The sequence below is a fragment of the Solea senegalensis genome, linkage group LG6 (genome assembly GCF_019176455.1).
Source record: "Solea senegalensis isolate Sse05_10M linkage group LG6, IFAPA_SoseM_1, whole genome shotgun sequence".
In the NCBI taxonomy this organism is placed as follows: domain Eukaryota; kingdom Metazoa; phylum Chordata; class Actinopteri; order Pleuronectiformes; family Soleidae; genus Solea; species Solea senegalensis.
In genome coordinates this window covers 25718585-25742152 of record NC_058026.1, presented here as the reverse complement: position 1 = coordinate 25742152, position 23568 = coordinate 25718585, and the positions used below count along the sequence as shown (strand labels likewise).

The window sequence follows — 23568 nt, the reverse complement described above, 5'->3', positions numbered from 1 at the left end:
CCTTGTCAAAACAAAAAAAATGAATAGTTGGTTATGTTTACGGCAAAGTTTTAAATTGTGGTTATGATAACACTTTGTCCAAATGAAATGCAGTCAGTGCAAGTCCTTAAAAAGATGTGTGTGTGTGTGTGTGTTCCAGGTATTACTCATGTTGTGGGGACCTAAATATGTCACGTTATGGTACCTTGTCTTCCTTATGGGGAGGAAAAACATGATGGGGTTAGATCATGTTATATATTATTGTGTTTAAAGTAAGTCTCTGGCATTTTAATGAAAGTCAATGTAATGTCCTCTGAAGTCATGGAAACCAGACTGTGTGTGTGTGTGTGTGTACAAACCGTTGTGTCCTCAGAAGCAGAGGCGATGCAGCAGTCATCAAAGGGATTCCATTTGATGTCTAACACGTTCCCTCTGTGGCCCGACACTCTGGGGTGGTGTGGGTCCACTTTACCTGTCTGATAGAGAAACACAGAAATCCAGTTCTTTTGCAGCTAAGGAAAAACAAGAACAATCAGAAAAGTTAAAGCAGCGCTAAGTGATCGTTTGGCCACTTGGAGCCAAGTTGTTATCAACTCATTTTCATTCATGTGTCTGACAATGTGATGAAGGTCAGTTTGAATATCCACTAAACTTAATGCTCAGTTTGTCTTTTTTTTGTTTTGTTTATTTTTGTGAACGTCTACATGAGCTGCTATGTTAAAAAGGTGAAGCCTGTGTGTGTGTGTGTGTGTGTGTGTGTGTGTGTGTGTGTGTGTGTGTGCAGACTAGGAGTGCCACTGCAGCTCTCAACCACTCAAATCCTCTATGGCCATGGTTCTCAAACTGTGGTACGTGCGCCATCAGTGGTACGTGAGCTTCCTCTGGTGGTAGAAAACAATCAGAAATACTGTTCTACTGTATACTGTACCTGGGTATGTGAAAGGAGTGGAGCAGAGGACGTTTCAAGTGCATAGACAATTAAATAAATGACTGATCTGCTGCTCGGCCCATTTACACCACTGTATTTTAATGTTGATGATGATGATGATGATGATGATGGTGTTACTTTGAGAGCTCAATATCTTCCTCAGGTGGTATGAAAAGCTTGAGAACCCGTGCTCTGTGGCATCGATGTTGACACACGTCCCGACAGTAAATGAGTCAAAGTCATTCAGTATTTTTGCCTGAACAGGATTGTTAATTACCCCTGCTTGTAGAAACTCACTCACACACACACACACACACACACACCTGTGGGCGAGATGACTGTGCAGGTAGTTGGGTGTGTTTGGAACACTGGTATTATGCAAGGACTAACACAGACACACACTCACACACATGTAATTAGACAAAGTACTTGTGTTGTTATATCTATGAGGGTTAAAGTGACACAATGGTGGATTTAATGTCCCCAACTCTTATCAAAGCCTGAGTAACGTCTGGTTTCAGGCCCGTGCCACAAAAAGAACAACAATATTCTGGACAATAGCTTATCTGTAAGTGCACACACACACACACACACACACACACACACACACACACACACATAGGTGGGATGTGAAGGAGGTGGAGGGGGAGGTGCTGAAGAGGAGGGTCTAACCATGAGTTATGTCATTCCTAAGCTCATATGCAATTCTTATACAAACAACAGAGAAATACAGAAAGAGGGAAAAAAGGTGGAAGATACAGTTTTGGCTGATGAATGACTCCGGAGTGAAGATCTACAGCAGGACTGTAAATTCAACCTGTGCACGAGTGCATTAGAGATATCAATACTGATACTGATAAGAGCAGCAGATGCCATAATATGTATAAACAATATCCAAGGTGTGTTTGAAAAGTGACATGTTTAGGTTGTGGGAGGTTCCCAGTGTTTACAAGTCCTTCTGGCTTCATCGCGGCTGAACTATTTATATTCTGAGAGCAGAGCTGTCTTTACCAGGTGTGATGTGTGTGTGTGTGTGTGTGTGTGTGTGTGTGTGTGTGCAGGAACACACACACCATGAAAGCTGTCTGAAGTCGTTATTCAGACACTGAGAATTTAGTCTGACTCTAGGACTTTATGAGTCATGTGTCATTTCAAAGGAAAAATTATTGAATTTATTTTGAATTAAGCCATTATGAAAGTACTTTATATGTTCATTTTATTGTTCATATCGGGTTAATGGGTTTGACACATGGTGGAGATTGTTGGTTACACTCTTCAATGACTGCTGTGAACACACTCTAGCTCTGGGTGAGGTTCTCATTTCACGCAGGCCTCGTTTTCAACGATAAACAAAACTGAAACTGCAAATCAAATAAATCTATGACAGCGGGTATCTACTGCTAGCATCTATGAACCTACCTGTCCACCTGTACCCATATAACCTTACCCTGTATGGACTGTATGGACCTTATACAACTACTGTAAATCATAATGAAAAACTAAAGGCCTCCTTCAAGCTGTTAAATACAGCTTTAGGGGACATTCACCTGCAGAGCCTGAATCTATGAAAGCATGAGGGAGAAGCCACAGGTGTTTTTACTCGAGGCACGTTGAGGGCTGCGATCCTGTGTGTCCCTCGTTACAAAGCACAAACTTGCCTTTCCGTTTTTCTCCTCACAATTTAAACCAGTGTTTTGGTTTTTTTTGTCTGGATGACAAAAGTATGTCTAACGTATCAAAAGAGACGTGGAAAGTGATCACTGTATTCCAGAAAGACATTGTCCTTGTATATCACAGCTTCTACAATTCTGGCACAAGCCCATTCTTATATTAATTATTGTCAAAATACGGTGATTAGATTGTAAGTGAGGACACAAACTTAACATTAATGATCACAAGTGCAATCCAGAAAAATAGCATCAATAGGATCTATAATCAGTATTTTGAAAGACCATCTGTTTGGTCATGTAAGCACGTAGTGGACGCACTCACATGATGGAGAGGCAGGACCAGGAAGGCCCCTCCCCCGGCACACTCAGTGATGACTGCCAGGAAACGTGGATTGACAGCGCAGAAGTTGTTGTCCTGGACGTTGCGCGTGATTGGCACGCCATCGTAGCAGTTCTCCTTGGTGGCGGCCTTACCAAACACGTGGCGGAACTTGGAGCTGCGGTACTGAGGACGCCATGTCATCTGACAGAGGACAGAGGAGACGAGAGAGGAAAGGAGAGGTCAGTCGAGGAGAATCCTCCACCTCGCACAGTCATGATGATGGGGCTTTTTATAGGCATTAATAACTCTGCTCCATCCACAGCATCCATGGCTATCCATGAACACACAAACAAAGTGGTGTGTTTGAATTTCAGAATAAAAATAAAAACCATTATATCGCTTTATATTTCATCTGTGTTACAGACAGATGAAATCATTTGTAAATAAATCACACAGTCAGGTAAACTACACATTAAGAATAACCAGAGCGACGTCTGCCAGTCAAATCTCACGTCTCTTTTTAGCCACGTTTTAATGTATATGTAATTATTGTGAGTGATCAGTGGCTCTGGTCCACAGGGACGAGGTCCAGCCAGCCAACATGTCTGCGCCGCTGCTCCGCCTGGCTCCCTGCTCGCCTGCTGCACGGTCATTACTTATGAATTAGGGGCGGAGGAGGTTGATGGACAAGACGTTTGTGCCCAAACATGGGCGGAGAGCGAAGACAGATGATGAACAAAACAAGCAGACATACAAGCCCATCTTCACACACCACAATGACAATAAAAAGAACTATTAGGTTTTCATGATGCAGGTGTGGCTGCAGCAGTGGAAGCTGGAGAGAAACGGAAGAAAAATGTCTGGAGAAAAAAAAAGGAGCATCCCAAAGACATGAACGGAGGGGGTGGAGATGATGAGTCTGTGCATCTCCGCTTTCTCCTCCACCTCTCACCTTCTACCTTCAGGCCGTTGTGGCGAGCCTCACACTGTCACACAGGAATGTGACAAAGAGCTGCACTCAACTGCTCAGGTGTTTAAGAGGCTCACACAATATAACGTCACATCCACATGATCACGGCTGTGTTTGCCCTGTTTACATAAAGATTCTGCATTACCAAAAAAACAAAAAAGTATTTTCAACGAAAAATACAAGAAAACGATGTAAGGCCCAAAAAACTTACAGTACAGTTCTGACAGTACAAACTATTTCTAAAAATCCACTGTAAGATAATGTCATTGAGGTAGAAACGTCTGTATATGCTGCAAACACAGTCTGTACCATATGGAACTGTTCATATGAAGGTGTATGCTGGGTATAATGTGTGCTGTACATGTTTATACAATGGGTTGACATTTGTCTTGGGGAATAAAAAGTCAGTTGTGACCTGGCATCAGATGAGAACCTGGGGAAGATTTAGGGAACGTGTACATTTAAACTCAGTGGTTGCAGAGTTTTCAACTCAAAACCACAAATATTAACCTTGTCGTGCTGCGAATGGATACGTTAGGTGAGACACAGAGTTTGTCTTGATGTGTTAAAGCTGTAGACACTGTGGTCAAGCGTCTTCAGTGTTTGTTATGTCAGTAATAAAGTGCACAGACACGTTCTGATTTTGTGTGTGTGTGTGAGCCAATATTCAGTTATCAGAGGATGTTCAGACCGACTCAGCAGCATAGTTCCCTCCTCCTCCTCCTCCTCCTCCTCCTCCTCAGAGGTTTGCATAGTTGTGTAAACTCAAAGTTCTCTGATAACATATGTGAGGCAATGCGACGTTGTCAGCGTCACTGTTCACTCTACCATAGTAAAAGTAAAATACTTCCTCATACGTGAACGTGACAGTAACATATTAGGCCATGAAGACATAAGGTGTTTAAATGCATCAGCCAGTGGATGTCCATTTCTGTGCGCTCAGTATAATCAGCATTCATGATTTGCTGAGGCTCACAGGTCCAGAGGCAGAAGCTCGTAATCAGCTCCCTCTCTCAGCTCGGGGCTGCGGCGCGGTGGACGGTCTGTCCCTCAGATCCTCGCGGAGCTGATGACGAAAACACTATTCTGGATATTTTTAACAGCAGCTTCTGCTGATCAAAGGACAGACAGGCACATTCACAGACAGCTGGGGAAGTTTGGTTTGATTTCAAGTGACTGCCATTAGTGCACTAACTACACACTGATCATGGAGACATGACTTTTTAAAATAAGATTGTACTTTAATCTGTTTCGCTTGGCCAGAAGTCACGAGTGGTCTGCACTTGTATACGTTTGTGCAAAGCTTTCTCCCCATCTCATCTCGTAACTCGTAACTCATCGTAAACATCGTACACCACGGCAGCCGCTCCTCTCTTTGGTTCTCTGCTGCAGAAGGAGCAGTTCAAAGTTTACTCACTGGTGTCAAGATGTCTGTTACTCATGTAGCATCGGGGCCTACAGCTACATTCTTCTATCACGCGTGTAAGTCTTGTCCTGGAAGAACACTGAACCTAATCCCAGAATCCAGCATCTAAGGCACGCACCGGCCCGCTCTCCTCATCCTGTAAGCGTAATATTTTGTAAACGCTCAGAGTGAAACACAAGACGCAGGATACACAGGTGTGAGTGTCTGTGCTGAGGCGGTTTGTGTGTCCATGGACTCTGATATCACACACACACACACACAGATGACAGCTTACAACCTCTGTCTTGTAATAGGATAACAGCCAGACCGGTAATCCTATAGCTGCTATTGCTTTAGAGCAGCACACATGGCCACGTATGTCATTCTGTGTGTGTGTGTGTGTGTACATCGTGTTGGTGAAGACATTTTATTTTCTCTTTCACTCAGTAACTATAACCAGGGACAAACATCAAAGTTCACATTTGTGAACTTCCCGATCTTCAGGCCGTCACACAATCACACGCCCTCTCTATTAGGTGGCTGTTTTACAGGCATATGAATTCACGAACAGATATAAGGGAAGTAATGATTAACATGCTGTGGAGGGCGTGGAGATGTGGAATGAAACGAATCACGTCGTCCTACCAACTAATACAGGTCATTTCATGAAGTACAGCGTCTTCTGTGCTTGACGTATATGTTTAAATAATGACTAGAAGTGTTTGTTTTAGTTGATCTTTAACCGTTTTTGAATATAAAGCATCATTTTCTTTCAAAATTATAATAATCACAGCCACAGTTTAAGTTGTTGAAGGTCATCGCGACCTTTAAGGAAACCTAATCAGGAACATTTTTGCGTAATCTGTGGAGATTCTTGCATGGCATTCCTGACACTGCAATTTAAAATAATGGATGGACAAACGGACAGAAACATAATTCCTCAGGCCACAGCTGCTGGCAGCAAGAATACCATAAAAGATTGTTCCCTATCCTAGTACATGTAGTTCAAATCTAATGCACTGGCATTTAAAAAAGAATCTGCTCTGACAAAAATGTTCCCAGATGTGACGACACAGCAGATTCACTATGTCACGACATAGTTTGCAAACAAGCCAAATGGTTTAGCTTGACGGATTAACCACTTCATCCCAGGTAACTCAGGGAAACTGTGCACAAACCAGTACGTTAAGCAGAGTGAGTCAAAGTTAAAACAGGAACTTTAGTCAAGCATGAGGTTTGTTTTCATAAGCTCTTAACTGAAATGATAAGAATAAAGGTTTCCCATTAACTCAATGGAGAGTTTTCAATTCATTTTCAGCCTCAGGAGAGTGAACACTTCCTGTGCTGCAAACATAATAATGCAAGGGAGCGTGATTCAAAATCATGGATGCACTTCTAGACAGAGCTTCACTGTAACTGGACACAGAGCACCAACGCTATAACACACAGTTTTGAAAGATTGGTACTGAAACGGAACATTTTCAATATTTTCTTAAGGGCAATTTTCACCTTTTTATATTTCATGCTGACTGCAGAACGCACAAATGTCAAATAAAGAACTTTAACACATTTCCATGGATTTAAAGAGCAGTGGAAACGTAAGCATACTACTCAATATACAACATTAGTCTCATCGTTTTAGACATTTTAATGAAAGATGTGTTACATATAAAATCTTATGAGTAAAGAAGCCAGAGAATCCAGCCCTGAAGGAAGTTCCACACTTTGGACCAACCATGCATGCTCATAATGAAACATAATGAACAGACCTCAAACAGACTGCACTGCAAACCACAGGGCACATCACTCAGTCAATGGTAGTGTTTTCAAGGGTGGACGTGACCATAAATAACCGTCTGTGGGCAGAGACGACTTGACCGGGACGGTGAACGACGATGACGTCATTTTCACTGTTTTTGTTTGAATGTCGGGGAGAAAATGGAAGATACTTTCAACTCGTGAGTGAAGGAGAGAAACAGGACAACAAAAAAAGAGTCAAGTCGAGGGAATGAGCTAGTGTGATGAAATACTTTCTGTTTGATCCTGTTCAAGCTCGTCTCCTGCACATGCAAACACAAAACTGGAGTTTGAATCCCCAGGGGTAAAAAGTGAGTTGTCTCTCTCTCCCACACACACACACACACACACACACACACACACACACAACAGAATGTCAAATTGCAGATGCAGAACATGGAAGACAAGAGACAGAGACAGACAGAGACAGAGACAGAGACAGACAGAGAGACAACAACAGGAAGGGAAGAAAATAAATGTCAATGCAATTGAGCAAGAGTGTGTGTGTGTGGCGTGTGTGTGTGTGTGTGTGTGTGAGGGGAGCTTGGTTCAGCAGCACTCACCCTGTCAACTGAGTTGTCACTTGTACGAGAATCAGCAGCAGCGGCGGCAGGAGCAGCAGCAGCAGCAGCAGCAGCAGGTCCTTCAGTGAGAAAAAAGTTATGTCTCTGTGTTTGATTGGCGACCCAAAAAAATCCCCAAAACATAAACCCGTCTTTTAGGTCAAACTTTTAGTCTTTTACCACATACACCACACACACACACACACACACACACACACACACACACACATACACACACAAGCTGCCTGTCCAAAATCTCATCTGTTTCTTTGATGAACACACACACACACACACACAGAGGAAGAGGAGGTGGGTGTGTGTGTGAGAGGCATGAAGACGAGAGCGTGTGTGAACAAGCACAAGAGGAACGCAAGAGTGTGTACACTCCCACAGAGAGGGAGAGAGGGAGGGAGAGAGCAGGTAATCACACTCGCTGTCTTTCCTGGAGTGCCACTCCCTCTCGTCACTCCTCCTCACTGTTTGCTCAATCACGATGCGTCGCTTCATCTTTAAAGGAGAAGAAGATGAGGGGAGGGCTGCTCATTCTCATTCATTTTTTTTTTCTTTTCTGATTTCTTATTAATACACAACTATTCCTGGATTCACTGAGGGAAGTATACAGTAACGGGGACATGTGTCCAAGAACTGCAAGTAAATCAGCTACATGAATACCTATGTAATTGTAATATATCGTTAAAGTTGCACTAAAACAGAGTCGGACAAACGAAACCTCACCTCTGTGACGTCTGACCTTTCTCCATCTGAGGAGATTTGATTTAAAAGCACAAATGCACATTTTCTCCCCCTTAAAATTCAATTAGCTGGATTGTTTTGGCCGAACGCCCAGCTGCTGCAGAGCCCAGTGAATCGTTCACGTCAAACTCAAACGTTACATAATGGCACAGCAGCGGCACCGGAGGCCGCGCCAACGCGTCCATATGAGGACGGGGTGAGAAAAAGCTGGTGAGTGGCGGCGGATCGATCGCACAGCTGTTGCACAAAACGTGCATTCCTGCACTTGTGGAAGATACCATGTAGTGATTCAGTCGGGGTACCAGGTCTGAGCGTCAGTGAAAAAGGGAATGGCATTACGACATTTCTTCTTTTTTTAAAACTGTAAGTGAGGAGCTGTGCTTACTGTGATTCTTGTTCTTTATTTCTTTTATTGAATGTATTGGCAGGTTACACTGTGTGTTGAGCTAGTATTTACATAGTTATCTCCATCCAAACTACACAACCACACACACACACACACAAAATTGACTGTGACAAAGGGCAGGGAATCAGGCGCTGCATGTCAGATGATTAAAAGAAAGATGTAAAGTATTTCACACACCTGAGATTGTGCTATAAGTGTGACAATTTGTAATTTATAAAGTGTACTGTGGTGAGAGGTTAACACTCCTTTTTTCTTTGCAGTGTTGTAAGTTTATTAACTAATAGTTGGAACTTTGCCTTAGATTTCACTGACCTATAAAAACAAGAGTGAATACACTGGACCACCCTGCGTGATTTAAGGTGGAAATAAATGTGTGAATTTATACGAGTAGAGACAATAAAATAATGTGCAGTATAAAGATTAAGTGAAATAAAAACTTATCCCCTGTTCTAAACCTGTAAGGTCTGCAAAAACAGAAAAATGTCCATATATTGATGACATTCTTACAACTCTGAGAGATTACGGGTGCTTGGATTATGCTGAATATAAGCATGTAGCATTTTGGCATCAAAGGCCTCAGACATATTTGGTCCAGTAAATATCAAAATAAAATATATAATGAGAGACATTTATAAAACAAATAACAAGTGAGATCTGCTATGATGTATGTCTTGGAGGCAGAGCTGAAGAAATTGAGATTAGGATTAGAAATGACCTTATTCAAGGGACAGCTCAGGTTGAATGGTAAGAGCGACAATCAGTTTAAAAGAATAAAGTTCATAAAGTGCAAATGAGCATTTTATGGGTTGTACTGATATATTTTAAGTTATTCAAACAAACAAAAAGGAATAGGCGAGGTATAATCTGCCAAATATTATATAATATAATCAAGTGATTTTAGGGCAGAAAACACGTTTAGGTTACAAGGGAATGCAAGTGGGAATGTACATTTTATGACTTGTACTGGCCCTTTAAGTGTATTGCAACAAGTACAAAGGACTGGATGAGGTATAATCTGTCTATCACAAGGTAGGAGCTGCAAACGGTGGAGCGATAGACACATTTAAGTTGAGAACGTCACAGAGAAGGTTCATGGATGTCGTGAAGGAGGACATGAGGACAGTCGGGTGCAACAGAAGAGGACAAGATGGCAGCAGGTGAAGAAGAGCAATGTGATCTTCCTCCATAAGGAGATCTTCACTGATGCAGCAGGTTGACTGGGGCAGTTTTTCCACAGCATTGAATGAATTACATTTATAGCTCATTATATTCTCTGCAAGTGTAAAACCTTCATCTACAAAGTGAATGGTGACAGTAGATAAATACAGTGGAGTAAATACAGTAGTACAATGTCTACTGTAAAAAATAATATCGCAAAATAAGCTTTAAACAAACAACCACTAATGCACAAACAGACTAGTGACAAACCAAAGTCCAACGGTCACACACGCCTGTGAGATAAGAGACAGGACACACACACACACACACACACACACACACACACACACACAGGGGTAAAAACCTGGCTCATCAAAAAGGACTCGACACACACACCTACACCTGAAGATCGTCACCATTTCTATTCACCTTCACAAAAGTGATCATTGTGCACTTGTACTTCACGTTCATGTCAGTATCATGGCGCAGACTGACAGAGGACTGTCCTGGTGTATGTTGTCGCGCTGATTCATGATAGTTATCGGCGGCTGAGGCTCCACTCTGTATTTTCTTTCATTCACGTCTTGGCTCTGGTTAACTGTGTGACTGTGTGTCCGACTAAGAACAGGGCAGCAAGGCCTTTAAAAGCTTGTGACTCTTTCCAGCGAGGCCAAACCAGAGTCTTGCTCTCTAATCACAGATCACACAGCCACAGACAAATAGCCAGCTGCTGCGAGAAAATAGTCCAAAGCCTTTGACAGTGCACAGACGCGGTGACCTTCCCTTCCTCACGTTGTCATTGCTGATTATCCGTCTGACTGTGTTTTGACTCCAAAACACCTGCTTTCTGTGCCAAGTGCAATCCAGTGTGTGTTGCTTTAACTGGTGTTGTGAGGTTTGGGCTTTTTGTACTTGAACTGTTTTCTCTTTGGGCTTCAAACACTCAATCGGGCAAATAGTGAAGTCTCGTTCTAGCAGACAGGTGTAGTGGATTTCTGAAAAGGTCAGCTCCACTACTAACTGACGGCCATTGTCCACAGAGGCCTCCATTAAAAACAGGTTTGTGTGCAGAAGCCTGTCACATGCACAGCAGCAAACACAGGGAGGGTCAAGCTTTTTCAAATGATCATGTATTTGCATGCTCTACGCTCATGGTTTTGTTGTTTCGCGGTGCAAATGTGGAGGAACACCTGTGCTCACCACACAGACCCGACGTCGCCTCACAGGACACTCAGGAAAAAGGAAACTATTCACAACGCATTGACAGTCATTTATGTCACAGCACAGGCCGTAAAAAAAAAAAGATTTACACGTTTAATAAGACAGAATGACTCAAATATTTATGGATAAGTTATTTTTGCTGGAACAAAAAGGTCAACGCAACTGTCATGAAAATACTAACTTAATACTTTAGGTTAGGTGTGTGTTGGAAGAAACTAAATCAACCTTGGTCCAAATAAACAAAAACCTACATCTGATATAAAAGCACATCAGCATATTTATATGTAGAGCTAGTTTCAAATGTAAGGATGTTTACTTATTGATTTATAACTCTCCTTTATATCACATACTTATGTGATAATTAATAAAACCTGCTTCTTTCTCAAATCAAGAAAACTTTTAGTATCGGGAACTTTTCTGATTTCTTCACGTGACGATGGTGATGTGCTGTTTATGGAAGCTTTGACTCTTTGAACGTCTCACGGTGCCCTGAGATTTGTCGACTCACTCATCACTGTGAACTTTCTGTTACATCTCTTCTTATGAGACACATGATGAGAAACCATTACAAAAGGGCCTGTGTACAATTATTGTTTGTGACCTGTCAGCTACACTGCAGGGAAAGAGATTTCCATGGGTTTTCAGTGGGTTTTATCTGGTTAAATAAAGGTTAAATAAAACAAAATAGAAAACATGGTATAAGCTCTTGTGCCGTTTGGTCAATAGACGCTTGAAAATACTACAGTATACTAAAGTATGTTAATGCTGCAATATAAAGTTACTTGAGAAGTTCAACCTGTGAGAACAAGCACAGGTGAGATCATTAGTGACTCAGTGTCTCAACAGGCCGAGGTGTGATAAAATCACTGAGTGATAAATCTTTGTCTGCACTAGCCTAAATATGACACGCAACTCTGTTTGCAGCTTCTGTGTTGCACAGAAAAGCGAAAGCACACTCTGGCCCTTTCTCAATACTCAAGAACTTCTCGTAACACTGGAGTACACAAGTATCGCGGGTGGGGCGAGTGCTTAAGCCTCATTACCGCCACCTACAGTGTTGATAAATGAACATATGAAATACTTTTAATAAATGCATAAATATCCTTATTATTTTCACATTTTAAATATTTAACTTCATTTACTTATTTTCCTTTTATTAAAATATACAGTACCATGTGGAAAATAGATATATTACAGAAGTGTACAGTAGTATATATATAAATACATATATGTATTTATATACATACATACATACATATATATGTATATATATATATATATATATATATATATACATATAAGTACATATTATATTTAAATACAGATACAATGACCGTGCGACTTTAATATAAATCTAAAATTCAAAGTTAAAATAAACAAAACATTAATAATATACACACTTTCAAACTGTCAGGTCAAAACATTTACATTTAAAACAAAATAACACGTCAACAACAAATCTATGGATCACACCGAGCATGTAAATAACAATAATGACAGAGACGCCATTACTTCATCAGGCCGAGGTAACAGCGAGAGCAGCGAGCGTCCGCAGAGGCGGAGCTTATCACCTCCGACAACGTCGCTGCCAAACTATAAATACGTCAGATCTTAAAACACAAACCACATGTTTGAATTCTAAATAACTCATGTCTCATCTCAAATGATGTTAAAACTTTGTTCCCGGGACAGAGGAAAATATTTGTGTATTTGCGTTCCGCCGAAATGCATTCTGGGATACATGGCTTTCCCAAGTACGCTCAAGTCACCACCCGATGCTTACTTGGTAAAGCGGGCGGAGCGAGAACCGCCGTCGCTGCTCGCGTCCTTTAGAAGTGGAACAGAACTTGGACTGAGGCTGATGACGTCTCACAAGTACAGACAAGTATGGATACATTGACTTCTGAGCATGTGGACAGTCTGGTTGTTATCACTTCAATCACATCGTCAACAGACAATCAAGAGACAGAGAGCGATGGTAGGAAACAAAGTATTTGATCATGTGAAATAAAGAGCCAGCATATGGACGAGCACAGTACATGCTGTGACGAAGATGAAATGCTGCGGGAGTCACGCGTCAACACGCCTGTGCAGCACACCTCATTCTTTCACGCCCAATATCTGCATCAACACAGCCATGAAACAATTCCCATGCAGTGAAATCACAGCCTTACATACCTGCTTACATCAACGTTGGCAGCGGGCTGTGGACTGAACGGCCAAAGAAACAAACATCTGGATTCATGTCAAAGACACAGCACACCTCTGGCAAATACACACATTTCCCCAAAAACATCAACACACAAATGTTTCTGTTTTTTCCTCCAGAAGATTTCACAAACAAACACAGAGAGTGAGACTCTGTTGTACAGTCAGTCCACCATGTGCACCATGTGCACCGCTCTCACATGCAGTCTTTTACTACGATGACTTAAGACACGAGGAATGTAATCGCTCTGAAAAGAACACGTACAAATACTGGCTTGGAATCAATGACCTTATTGATTTACTACAAGAGGGTCCAGACTCAAGTCATGCTAGGTCACTGGTGTCAAACTCAAATGACCTGGGGGCCAATGAGCATCTTGTCTGGTCAAGAGAGAGCTGAGGAAACAGCTGCTCAAACGAACTGTAGATCAGTTAAAAAGACTTCCTGATCCTGATCCTGATCACACGTGTTCATCTCCAACATTTAACAAGGAACTGTCTAAACTCTCAATCTGGATTGTGGTGTGTTTAAGCCGGAGATAGTGAGCCACAACCTGTTCAGCTGTATTTCAGTGGCAGTGACTGTGTCTTTGCTCCAGTCATGCAGGAAGTACTGAACTCATCAGTGTTTGTGTCGTGTAGCACGACGCCTTCGACCACCTCCTCCACATTAAGGAGGTGCTATAGTCATGGACAACCACGTGCCTGATATCAAACCGAGTCGAGCCGAGCCGTGCTAGAACTGTTTAGTGGAAAAGACCACAATAAAAACGGTCTGTATTTACATTAGAGCTGAAACAATTCATCGATTCATCGTTTATTAATCGATTACTAAATGAATCGACAACTATTTTGATAATAGATTAATCGGTTCAAAGCTTTTTTCCATTTCCAATTGTTTAAGCTTCTTAAATGTGAGTATTTTCTTCATTTCTTTGCTCTGATAACAAAGAAATCATTAAAAGTGAATCATTCTGGTTTGTGGACCAAACAAGACATTTGAGAACATCATCATTTCCAGGTTTGATGAAAACCGATCAACGTCTTTTAAGATTCTCTGATATTTTATGGACCAAACGAATAATCGAGAAAATAATCGGCAGATTTATCGATTATGAAAATAATCGTTATTTGCAGCTCGAGTTTACTCTTGATGACGACTCAACGCTGCTTTACAGTTTTGTTATTCACCCATTCACAGAGATGGGAATCGAACCCTAGCAGCTTTGTTTCCTGTGGGTCCTTCCAATCAAAGAAGTTCCCTACTGTCCTTACATGACATGTGTCCTGAGACACATGTCCTCATGTTCAGTGCTGTATAGATAATCTCGCTGATGTAAAGGATGTCCCCGCCCCCTGCCCTTCCAAATGTCTGTGCACACCACTGCTTAAATCTTGACTTTGAAATCTTGGACGTTTACCAAGCTTTCATTAGAGCACAGTTAATGATCTCTCACTAACTAACAACTGTGTCGTACTGATTAGGAATCATGTCACAGTTTCGGTGAAGAGTGTTTGGTGTTGGAGTGAGAAGAGCTTTTGTTGTGTTAATCACAGCAAAATCAAAGCTTATGTGCAGACAGAAGGGAAAAAACACAGTTCTAATAAATATTCACCATCAAAGAACACAGGGAAGGGGCGGATACGCTTTGATGTTCTAAAATTAGATGGTTATGTAAAATGAGGTTCTTTTTGTTACAGAATTTACCTTCAGTACATGATAAATGACAAAATGGCTGAAGAATGATGGATTATGGAGCAAAGACAATGACCTAGTCACAGGAATCCTTGAAACAGTGTATAGACTCAAGCATCCTAACCATAGTAACTGTAGCCAAGGTGAGTTTCACTTCATGTGACTCCAGGGTATTATCTCGCCTTTATACTCTACGTGTGTATACAGACTGCTGCTGCTGCTGCTGCTCACTGTTCTGCTGCTGCTGCTGCTCACTGCTGCTGCTGCTCACTGTTCTGCTGCTGCTGCTGCTCACTGTTCTGCTGCTGCTGCTGCTCACTGTTCTGCTGCTGCTGCTCACTGTTCTGCTGCTGCTGCTGCTGTTCTGCTGCTGCTGCTGCTGTTCTGCTGCTGCTGCTGCTGCTGCTGCTGCTGCTCACTGTGCTGCTGCTGCTGCTGCTGCGTCCATGCACACTCAGGCCAAAGGAGGCCACTAATCAGATAATGCCCATTAGCTAACTGCATTAATGTGTTATGATAGTCTGCAGCTCACTCACTCCATGAAAAATACACTTCAGTTGTGAGTAGACCACGGGTCCTCGAGGAGCCCAAAACCTAGTCCTAATGAGGCAAAACCTCATTTCTGAGGTATTGGTTAGGGTTAGTGATAAAGCTTTGTTTAGACGGTCCAAATGAATGGAAGTCAACGCAGTGTTCAGAAGAACACCTGTGTCTCACCTGTGTTTCACCTGTGTCTCACCTGTGTTTCACTTGTGTTTCACCTGTGTCTCACCTGTGTCTCACCTGTGTTTCTTTGGTCTCTATTTATGCACACGCTCTCATATACATGGTTTTAGTTTACATGTTCAAAATAAAGATTTGACTCATTCATTCGTTACACTGCCCACACAGAGGGATTAAGTGTTTCGCCCTGGGACACACTGGCATTAGGAGCTGAGTCACTGGGTGAAGTTTAGAAGACGACCTGCGCGACCTTCTGAGTCACAACTGCCCCACAGCAGATAGTGGGTGAGACGTGACACACCCTGGCATGGACGTGCACCTTTAAAACACATTTTCATTATTCCCTTCTTCCAAGTTTAAACATATTTTTCATTTTAAGTGTGTAAGGATGTCAAATGTGCATGTGAGTAGTCATTTTTGACAGCATGTGGTTCATGTGTCCCACACATCACAATCATGATATCACAATTAGACGTGTTTCCTAAATTGTCCAACCCTACTTTATACTATGAGGGCCTGAGTATTTGAAATAAAGCATACGCAACACAGTCGAGCCAAGTTTTGAACTGGCGTGTTTCCACCGGCTCGCCTCGGCTCGACTCGCCTCGGCACAGTAATTTTACGTTTCCACTAGCGAGAGTACCTGGAACTTTTTGAGTACCTGCTCAAGGTTCCACGCGAGCTGACGCGCTACCGTGCGTGACGACGTCAGACTGCCGGCCACTGATTGTTCAGAGGGCCGTCACAGGAAGAGACGTCCGACACAAGAATCAAGCCGAACTGTAGATCAGTTAAAAAGACTGTTAAACAATCGTTAAAACGTGGGTTAATCTCCAACAATCACCAGGGAAATGTCTAAAATCTCAATATTTAACAGAGGATTCTGGTGTATTTAACGACAGCACTGCTGATCGCGACCTGCCGCTGTATTTCAGCTCAGTGACTGTGTCAGACGGAGTCTGTGCTCTGGTCACGCACGGCGGTTTCATGCGGCCGTGCTGTGATGACTCCGCCCACATTGAGTAGGTACTATTTTGGCAGTGCCGTGCTGAGGCGAGCTGGGACCATAGGTGGAAAAAAAGCTTTGAACCGATTAATCGATTAACAAAATAGTTGTCGATTCATTTAGAAATCGATTAATAAACGATTAATCGATGAATTGTTTGAGCTCTAATGTGATTTATAGATATTTTGCAGTGTGCATCAAGAGTGGCAGACCACCATCACCACCATATTAGGAGTCCAGCAACAATGAGCTGTTTTGAACCCTGCACGGTTTTCAGGTTTAAGTGCTCTGCTCAAAGTTCCTGTAAATCCATCTGGCAGCATTAGAAAGGAAACGCTTGTCAGGTCCAATAAACAAATGTACACACTTCCCTCGTCACAGAGCCAACGTACATTTGCTCTGACAGCATGTTTCGCCGCCATTAGCGGCTCAAGCAATCAATATGGTGAGCAAACATCAGTGGAGAACCCAAGCTACTTCATGAATAATGAACCAGACTCCACTGAACCATCTGCCTCACAATCAAGACGCACTTTCATTACTACAATGTGTGCATTCATCTTCTCTTTTTATTCTGTTGTTCTTGGTACACAGAATGTAAAACATGTGAAAAGCAAGCTGTGACTGCTTTGACTGACGCTTAACTTAGAAAAGGCTTATTACAGCCCGAGCACTCACACATTGAAGCGAGGGCCGATTGCATTCCCTAGAATTTCGGGTTTACGAGGTACTAAACGTTGGTTAAAAAAATTGCCACGCAAATCAGAGCTGGCAACATTTTTTATAAAATAAGTCAAATACATAAAAGTGGTGTAAAATGGATCAGTAGCGCCCTCAAAGGTGAAACCCCGGTAAGGAAAAGCCTAAACTAAGTTTCACCAAATTTCACAAAACTTGGCAGAGACCTGTCACAGTCCGAGATGAACAAAAAAGTCCACAGGGACCATGGCCTCAACGCAACAGGAAGTCAGCCATTTTGAATTTGGCGTCCATGTTTCGTAAATAAACAAACTGGTCTGAGGACGACAATCGCACCAACATAAATCCCAAAGCATGAATTTGTACGAGACACATCAAAGTTGAACGTTATCACAACCTCTTGCAGATTCAAAAGGGCGTCGCCACGGCAACCAGAGTGAATTTGCCGAATTTTCGACCATTCGCCGCGAAACAGGAAGCGCCCTGCAACTCTGCCGAACATTGACGGATTGGCTTGAAACTTCATACGTAACACAAGAGGCCGACCTTGAACGCGTCTATGAACATGACCTTGACCCAACTGGAAGTCAGTCATTTTGCCATGAAACAGGAAGTGCCCTGTAACTTTGCTGTATATAGAACAATCTGCACAAAACTTGACATGTAAGGTAACATGAGAACTGAGTCAAGGGCAAAGCGCCACCTGCTGGCAAGGCAGCAGGTGCAAGCAATGCTGCTTAATATTAAGATTATTATGAATTGTTTCAAAGCAATCGTACACTTATATAGTCAAAAAAAAATCAATAAATGTTGCACACAGGACCTTTAACAACTAACCAGCGGTGTGACTTTTTTCACACATTCACCCCCCGCCCTGACACAGAGCTTCACTTTGTCATTGCACAGATACCCCGACTCACTCTCTCTCTCTTTCTTTTCAAAGTAATCCTCTCCCCGTGTGACACACGTGGGAGCAACACCAGATAATCCTCAAACAGTGGAACAGCTGTCACGTCAGAAACGTGCAATCTGCCACAGCTGATCTGAGGGTGACGTAACGTGAAAGGGCGCGGACTGGAAATACAAACAGGCCTTTTGAAGCCATTGTTTAAAAAGTCATTACGCTTGACTGTGGAAATGACCGAGCCCTGCAGCGGCAGGTTTGTGCGTGGACGACGGTGGTCGCTCACCGCTGTGTACCTGACAACAACAGTGAGAGGTTCTGTGGTCACACGCAGACTCTACACTTACATAAGAGCATTTTAGGATTTCAGAACCATTGTCAGGACGAGTACAGTCGTCATCCTTAACAAGCACCGGCAGATTGTGACCTGAAGCCGGTGCACTTACACATGACAGATTTGAATCACCAAATGACAAAAACACCACTACTTAAACTCATTCATCAGTTCATTGGACCTTAAATGGACAAACGATGAGTTTTAGAAGGTAAACAATGTTTTAAACTTTAAACTGTGATAAAACTGGCAGGAAGCAAATGTCTGCTTAAAAAGAGAGTGTCAACTAAATGAATATGCACAGCCCATATGCAAAACAACAGATGAGGAACATGTTAACAAAATAAAAAAATGTCTGTAGCACAAAACAATCAACTTAAATATGTCAGCTCAACGTTGGGGATATCAGCGATATTAACCTCAGGTTAACCAATGAAATGAATCAACAAACAAGGAAGATAAGCATTGTTTACAGCCACCATAGCCTCAGAGCTTTGTCTGAATATCTAATGTTAAACCTTTAATAAATGCACTTTCAAACTGCTGAAATCTGTCTACTACATTAAGTGGTTTCACTTCAGCTGCATTAGAGGAACTGCCGGTGTTGGGCAATGATGGCGACTGTTGCCTTCTTTACTCAATAAATAATAAACAGTTATTTAAAGAGAATCACCATGAAAGCACTACATTTTAGTTTTCCTTTAGTACATTTTATATCTGTAAAATTCAGAGAGGAAAGCGAGTCAGAGGTGAACAGTGACCGGTGGGATTAAATGCATCATGAAGTCACCTTGGTGCGTGGAGGGTTCAGGGGGAGCGAGTGGTGGTGGAGTCACGGGGGTCTTTGTTCTGTGGGTTTGAACATGTATGAGGCGTCAAACATCTCTGCTTTGTTTCTGTAAAGCAACAGAGTGACACCATCTCATTCACCTTCAGGCTGTTTCTTTGTTACTTAATGAGTGATAGAATCTTTATTTGCATTTACAGCAGCTATTTTGTGGGCGTGTTTAGTTGGGAATGCTGAGTCAGCATTTGTTTTCTTTATTATTGTTATATCATCATCATCTTCTTCTTTCCTCTTGGCCACGGGCTGCCCAAGAGGAAAGGAATTGGGCTCGTAACTGGAAGGTTGCCGGTCCAATCCTGGGACGGGAGATAAGTGTTGCCCACTTCTTGCATTCACCGCTGTATTAAATGCACAGGACAAATTCACTGTCACTAATTGATGTGTGTGCAAAAAGGACTCATTCTTAATTCTTCAACACACTCATGGCCTACGATGCAACGGAAACTAATAGCAGCACATTGTTGGTAACAAGCACCAGCGGAGTGAAAGTCCGTCATTTAAAAAAGACCGTCACCTTTGTGAGTGTGAGGTGGAACAAGAAGCTGTCCAAGTCTGACCGCGTCCAACCAGAACCACGCGGTGGGCCATACTCTGTCACATACGATCCTCATTTTGAAGCAGACGCACCCTTTCAACCACAAGATAAGGTATCGAGTCCTTTACTGGCACAATAATTATGATTTACAGTTAACCTTCTACTGGTTTCTTCACCTCAGTGTGTATTAGCACACGTACTGATCAAAAGAAGAAGAAAAAGATGCCACCAACTTGACACATTCTGCAGATAAGCGCTGCACAGCAGTAATGTTAACTCTCAGTGAACATACTTCAGTAAAGTGAGATGATGTCTTCAGATATTTTTGTTTCGTCTTACCAACAGCCTCAAGGTTTTTTCCCCGCGATAAACAATCTCACCTCAAGGTCAACGAGAGCAACTGTTCTGAGGCCCAGGATCAGGTATCACCCAACATACACTCCAACATTCACTTATTTTAATCGATTTAAGATCATGTGATTAATCGTCCAAAGTCCTGTCTTTCCTTAGTTTCATTATTTTCATTTCCTCCTGTCTTTTTTTAGATGAGATGATCACACCAGCAGTTCAAAGTACAATAAATAAAAAGCCTCTGAGTTCATCAATTCATAAACTTACTCCAGAATACGGGTCACAACTAGATTACCAGACGGATATTTCTACCATTCAAGGTTCAGGGATGCACTTGCTCAAGAGCACACCTTCAAACCAGACTGTGACGGCTGTGAGCAGCACTGAAGTCACAAAGTCGTTTCAAAAACAATCCAAACTCTGTGCTTCTTCATGGAAAACTGTGCAGGTCACAGGTTGGACAGAGCGCTAGAGTCTCAGGTATGTGTTGTTCTCACAGTCGGTGTGAGAACATGCCAGAGACACAAAAACAGACTCGTCCGTGACAACGTTTCCTGAACGCATCACAGCGTGTCGTATCGCTCCTGTACTCTTGGTTTCCTACAGATGAAGAGCTGTTCCAGACGTGTTGGCAGGAGTTCACTCACTAAGTGGATGACGGATCTACTTAAAGTGATCCAACACTATCGCTTATCAATTATGCTGTTGTCGTTGTAATTGGTGTTTTAAATGTCATTGTCATTATGTTGACAAAAAAAAAAGCTTCCTATGCTGCCGATAAAAACAATAAAACACGTGTCAATGTTGCCACAGAGTTTCAAAGATGAAGAGATTCAGGTCAGGACAAAGATCACAAAACATTTTCATTCATTCATTCATTCATTCAAAAAAATGAAAAAGCAGCATTTATTTCCAGTAGAAATATGAACGACACCAAACCACAACGACGCCAGAGTGCAACTGTCCTCATCATTATCTGCTGTGAAGACACTTTATCCAGAGTTACTGAACAAGTAACAAGTGCAAGATGAGATCAATGTTGGTGGGAATAAGGTCAATGACAGGAAAAGTAAAAATGAGGATTGTATTCAAAACTCAAACGACTGAAACCGTTTTCAATCTGGTTTTTTTCCCACAAGCAGAAATACAAAGCAATTTTGGAGGATTCAATGACTTCCTATATCACACATATGACCGTAAACTCAATTCATTTGAACAACGTTTCATTCACCATGGATTTACAATACAGTAAGGTTCACCTCCGACCTCAAGGAACAAGCTCAACTCCACTAACTACCATCTCCAGAGTGATCACACACTTAAAAACAGCTAAGTGTTAGATAAGTGTACCTAATAAACTGGCACCTGAGTATACACTGCCAGGGGTTCATAAAGGATGTCGTAAAAAATCTCATAAAATGATCAGGATATATAAGATTTGAAAAAAAGAAAATTCCTTTTTAATGTTATAATCTGAAAATATTATTAATCCAACTATTAATCCACTTTTTGTCACCTGAGGGAGCAAATGAGATAATGTAGTGAACTGCACTGATACACTGGTACACTGGTATATTATAATATTATAACAATAATGCAATAATTAACTCTGAAGTTAAACAAATGCACATACATAAGAATGTATATGTTGAGCAGCTGTGCACATAATGACGTGCACGATATCTGCTGCAGAAGTGTCAACATAATCTGTGCTCCACACACACACACACACACACAGACCAGCAGCAGGAGGAGCAGGAGGAGCAGCAGGAGGAGCAGCAGCAGGAGCAGCAGCTCACAGCCTCACAGTTCTCATCCAGTTTTACCACAACCTGAATTTAACTCAACTATTCCCGGGACAAGCTGCCAGCTCCATGCCGCAGCAGAGCTGGAGGAGGAGGAGGAGGAGGAGGAGGAGCTGGCTGCCAAAAAGTGAGGAGCAGGAGTTGAGTGAGGCGGGAGTGAGCTCACCTTTGAGACGGTCATATGGCGCGGAAGGCGTCGGCAGGTGGTGGTGATGGTTTCCACCGGCGAGGAGGACACAGCGGCGGCGGCGGCGGCGGTGTCCCCGGAGGAGGAGGAGGAGGAGGAAGACTTCAGTTGACAGGGACGAGTTGTGGCGGTGGTTATTAAAAAGTCATGACGCTCGCGCTGACCTTGAGAGGACAACACAAAGTAAATAAACGCGGGGAGAAGCTCAACGACGAAGGACAGTCATCCTCCCCGAGCACCGAACAGGAGGAAGGGATGAGAGGACGCGTCGAGGGAGGAGGGAGGGGCGTGGCAACCAGGTTGGTTTAAAGCAAGTGGTGTCAAACTGGCGGCCCGCGGGCCACATGCCTCCCCCCCAGCCTATGTCCTGTGGCCCTCAACTTATTTTAAAACTACAATGAAAACTGGCCCAAACTGAGCAACAGTGAACATTTATTTATTATAATAATAATAGTAATAATAATATATGTGGTTATATGTATCACATTTACATATAATTTGCTTTAATTACAAGTGTCTACATTTTATTTTATTGCAGGGGCTTCAAAGTCCAAGTGACCTGGGGGCCAGTGAACTTCTAGACTGGTCTGGGATTAGAGATTAGAAATGAAAAATTGTATCTTCATAATCCATCATGATGACATATATCGAGGATGATGCGCACACACCACTTCAGTATATACAGTTAATTCAAAATATCATCTTGGTTAAAGCGCATCGACATACTGGTGTTTTCATTATTACCATTGCTGTGTATTTAGGGCAGCTGTGGATTTGGATGGTGGTCTGCACATTTGTTAAGCACTGTATATAATATTAAACTATTGTTTTTTTAATCAAAGTTGTTTGTAAACTAATTAAATTAAATGTGGGAAGTAAATAGATAGATGTACCTTGTGTTGCGTGCGACCCAGTTTATGAATGAATGAAGTCACGTTTAATTTATCAGACATGTGAACATAATACAAACAAAAAAGAAAGAAAAATGCACAAAGAAGTGTAGGATTTGTAGATTTCTGTAACACCTCATTTTGTTTTTGAATAGCTGAACTCGCCAGAGACACCACGATACAATATTATCACGTTATCGTAAAGTAGGAG

General features: G+C 42.2%; 1 protein-coding gene across 2 annotated transcripts in view; it reads right to left on the bottom strand.

The window, feature by feature from the left end:
- coro2aa (coronin 2Aa) overlaps positions 1-22529 on the bottom strand; it is a 32148-nt gene extending 9619 nt beyond the window's left edge. The window contains exons 1-4 of one of the 2 annotated variants that reach the window (XM_044027976.1): positions 22447-22504; positions 7635-7714; positions 2900-3100; positions 339-455 (exon numbers count right to left, since the gene is read on the bottom strand). In XM_044027976.1, coding sequence (XP_043883911.1) covers positions 339-455; positions 2900-3100 — 318 coding nt within the window. In that variant the 5' untranslated portion in view covers positions 7635-7714; positions 22447-22504. Of the gene's footprint in view, positions 1-338; positions 456-2899; positions 3101-7634; positions 7715-22446 lie in introns of both variants that reach the window. The other variant, XM_044027975.1, reaches the window with a different exon arrangement.
- Between the last annotated feature and the right edge of the window lie 1039 nt (positions 22530-23568).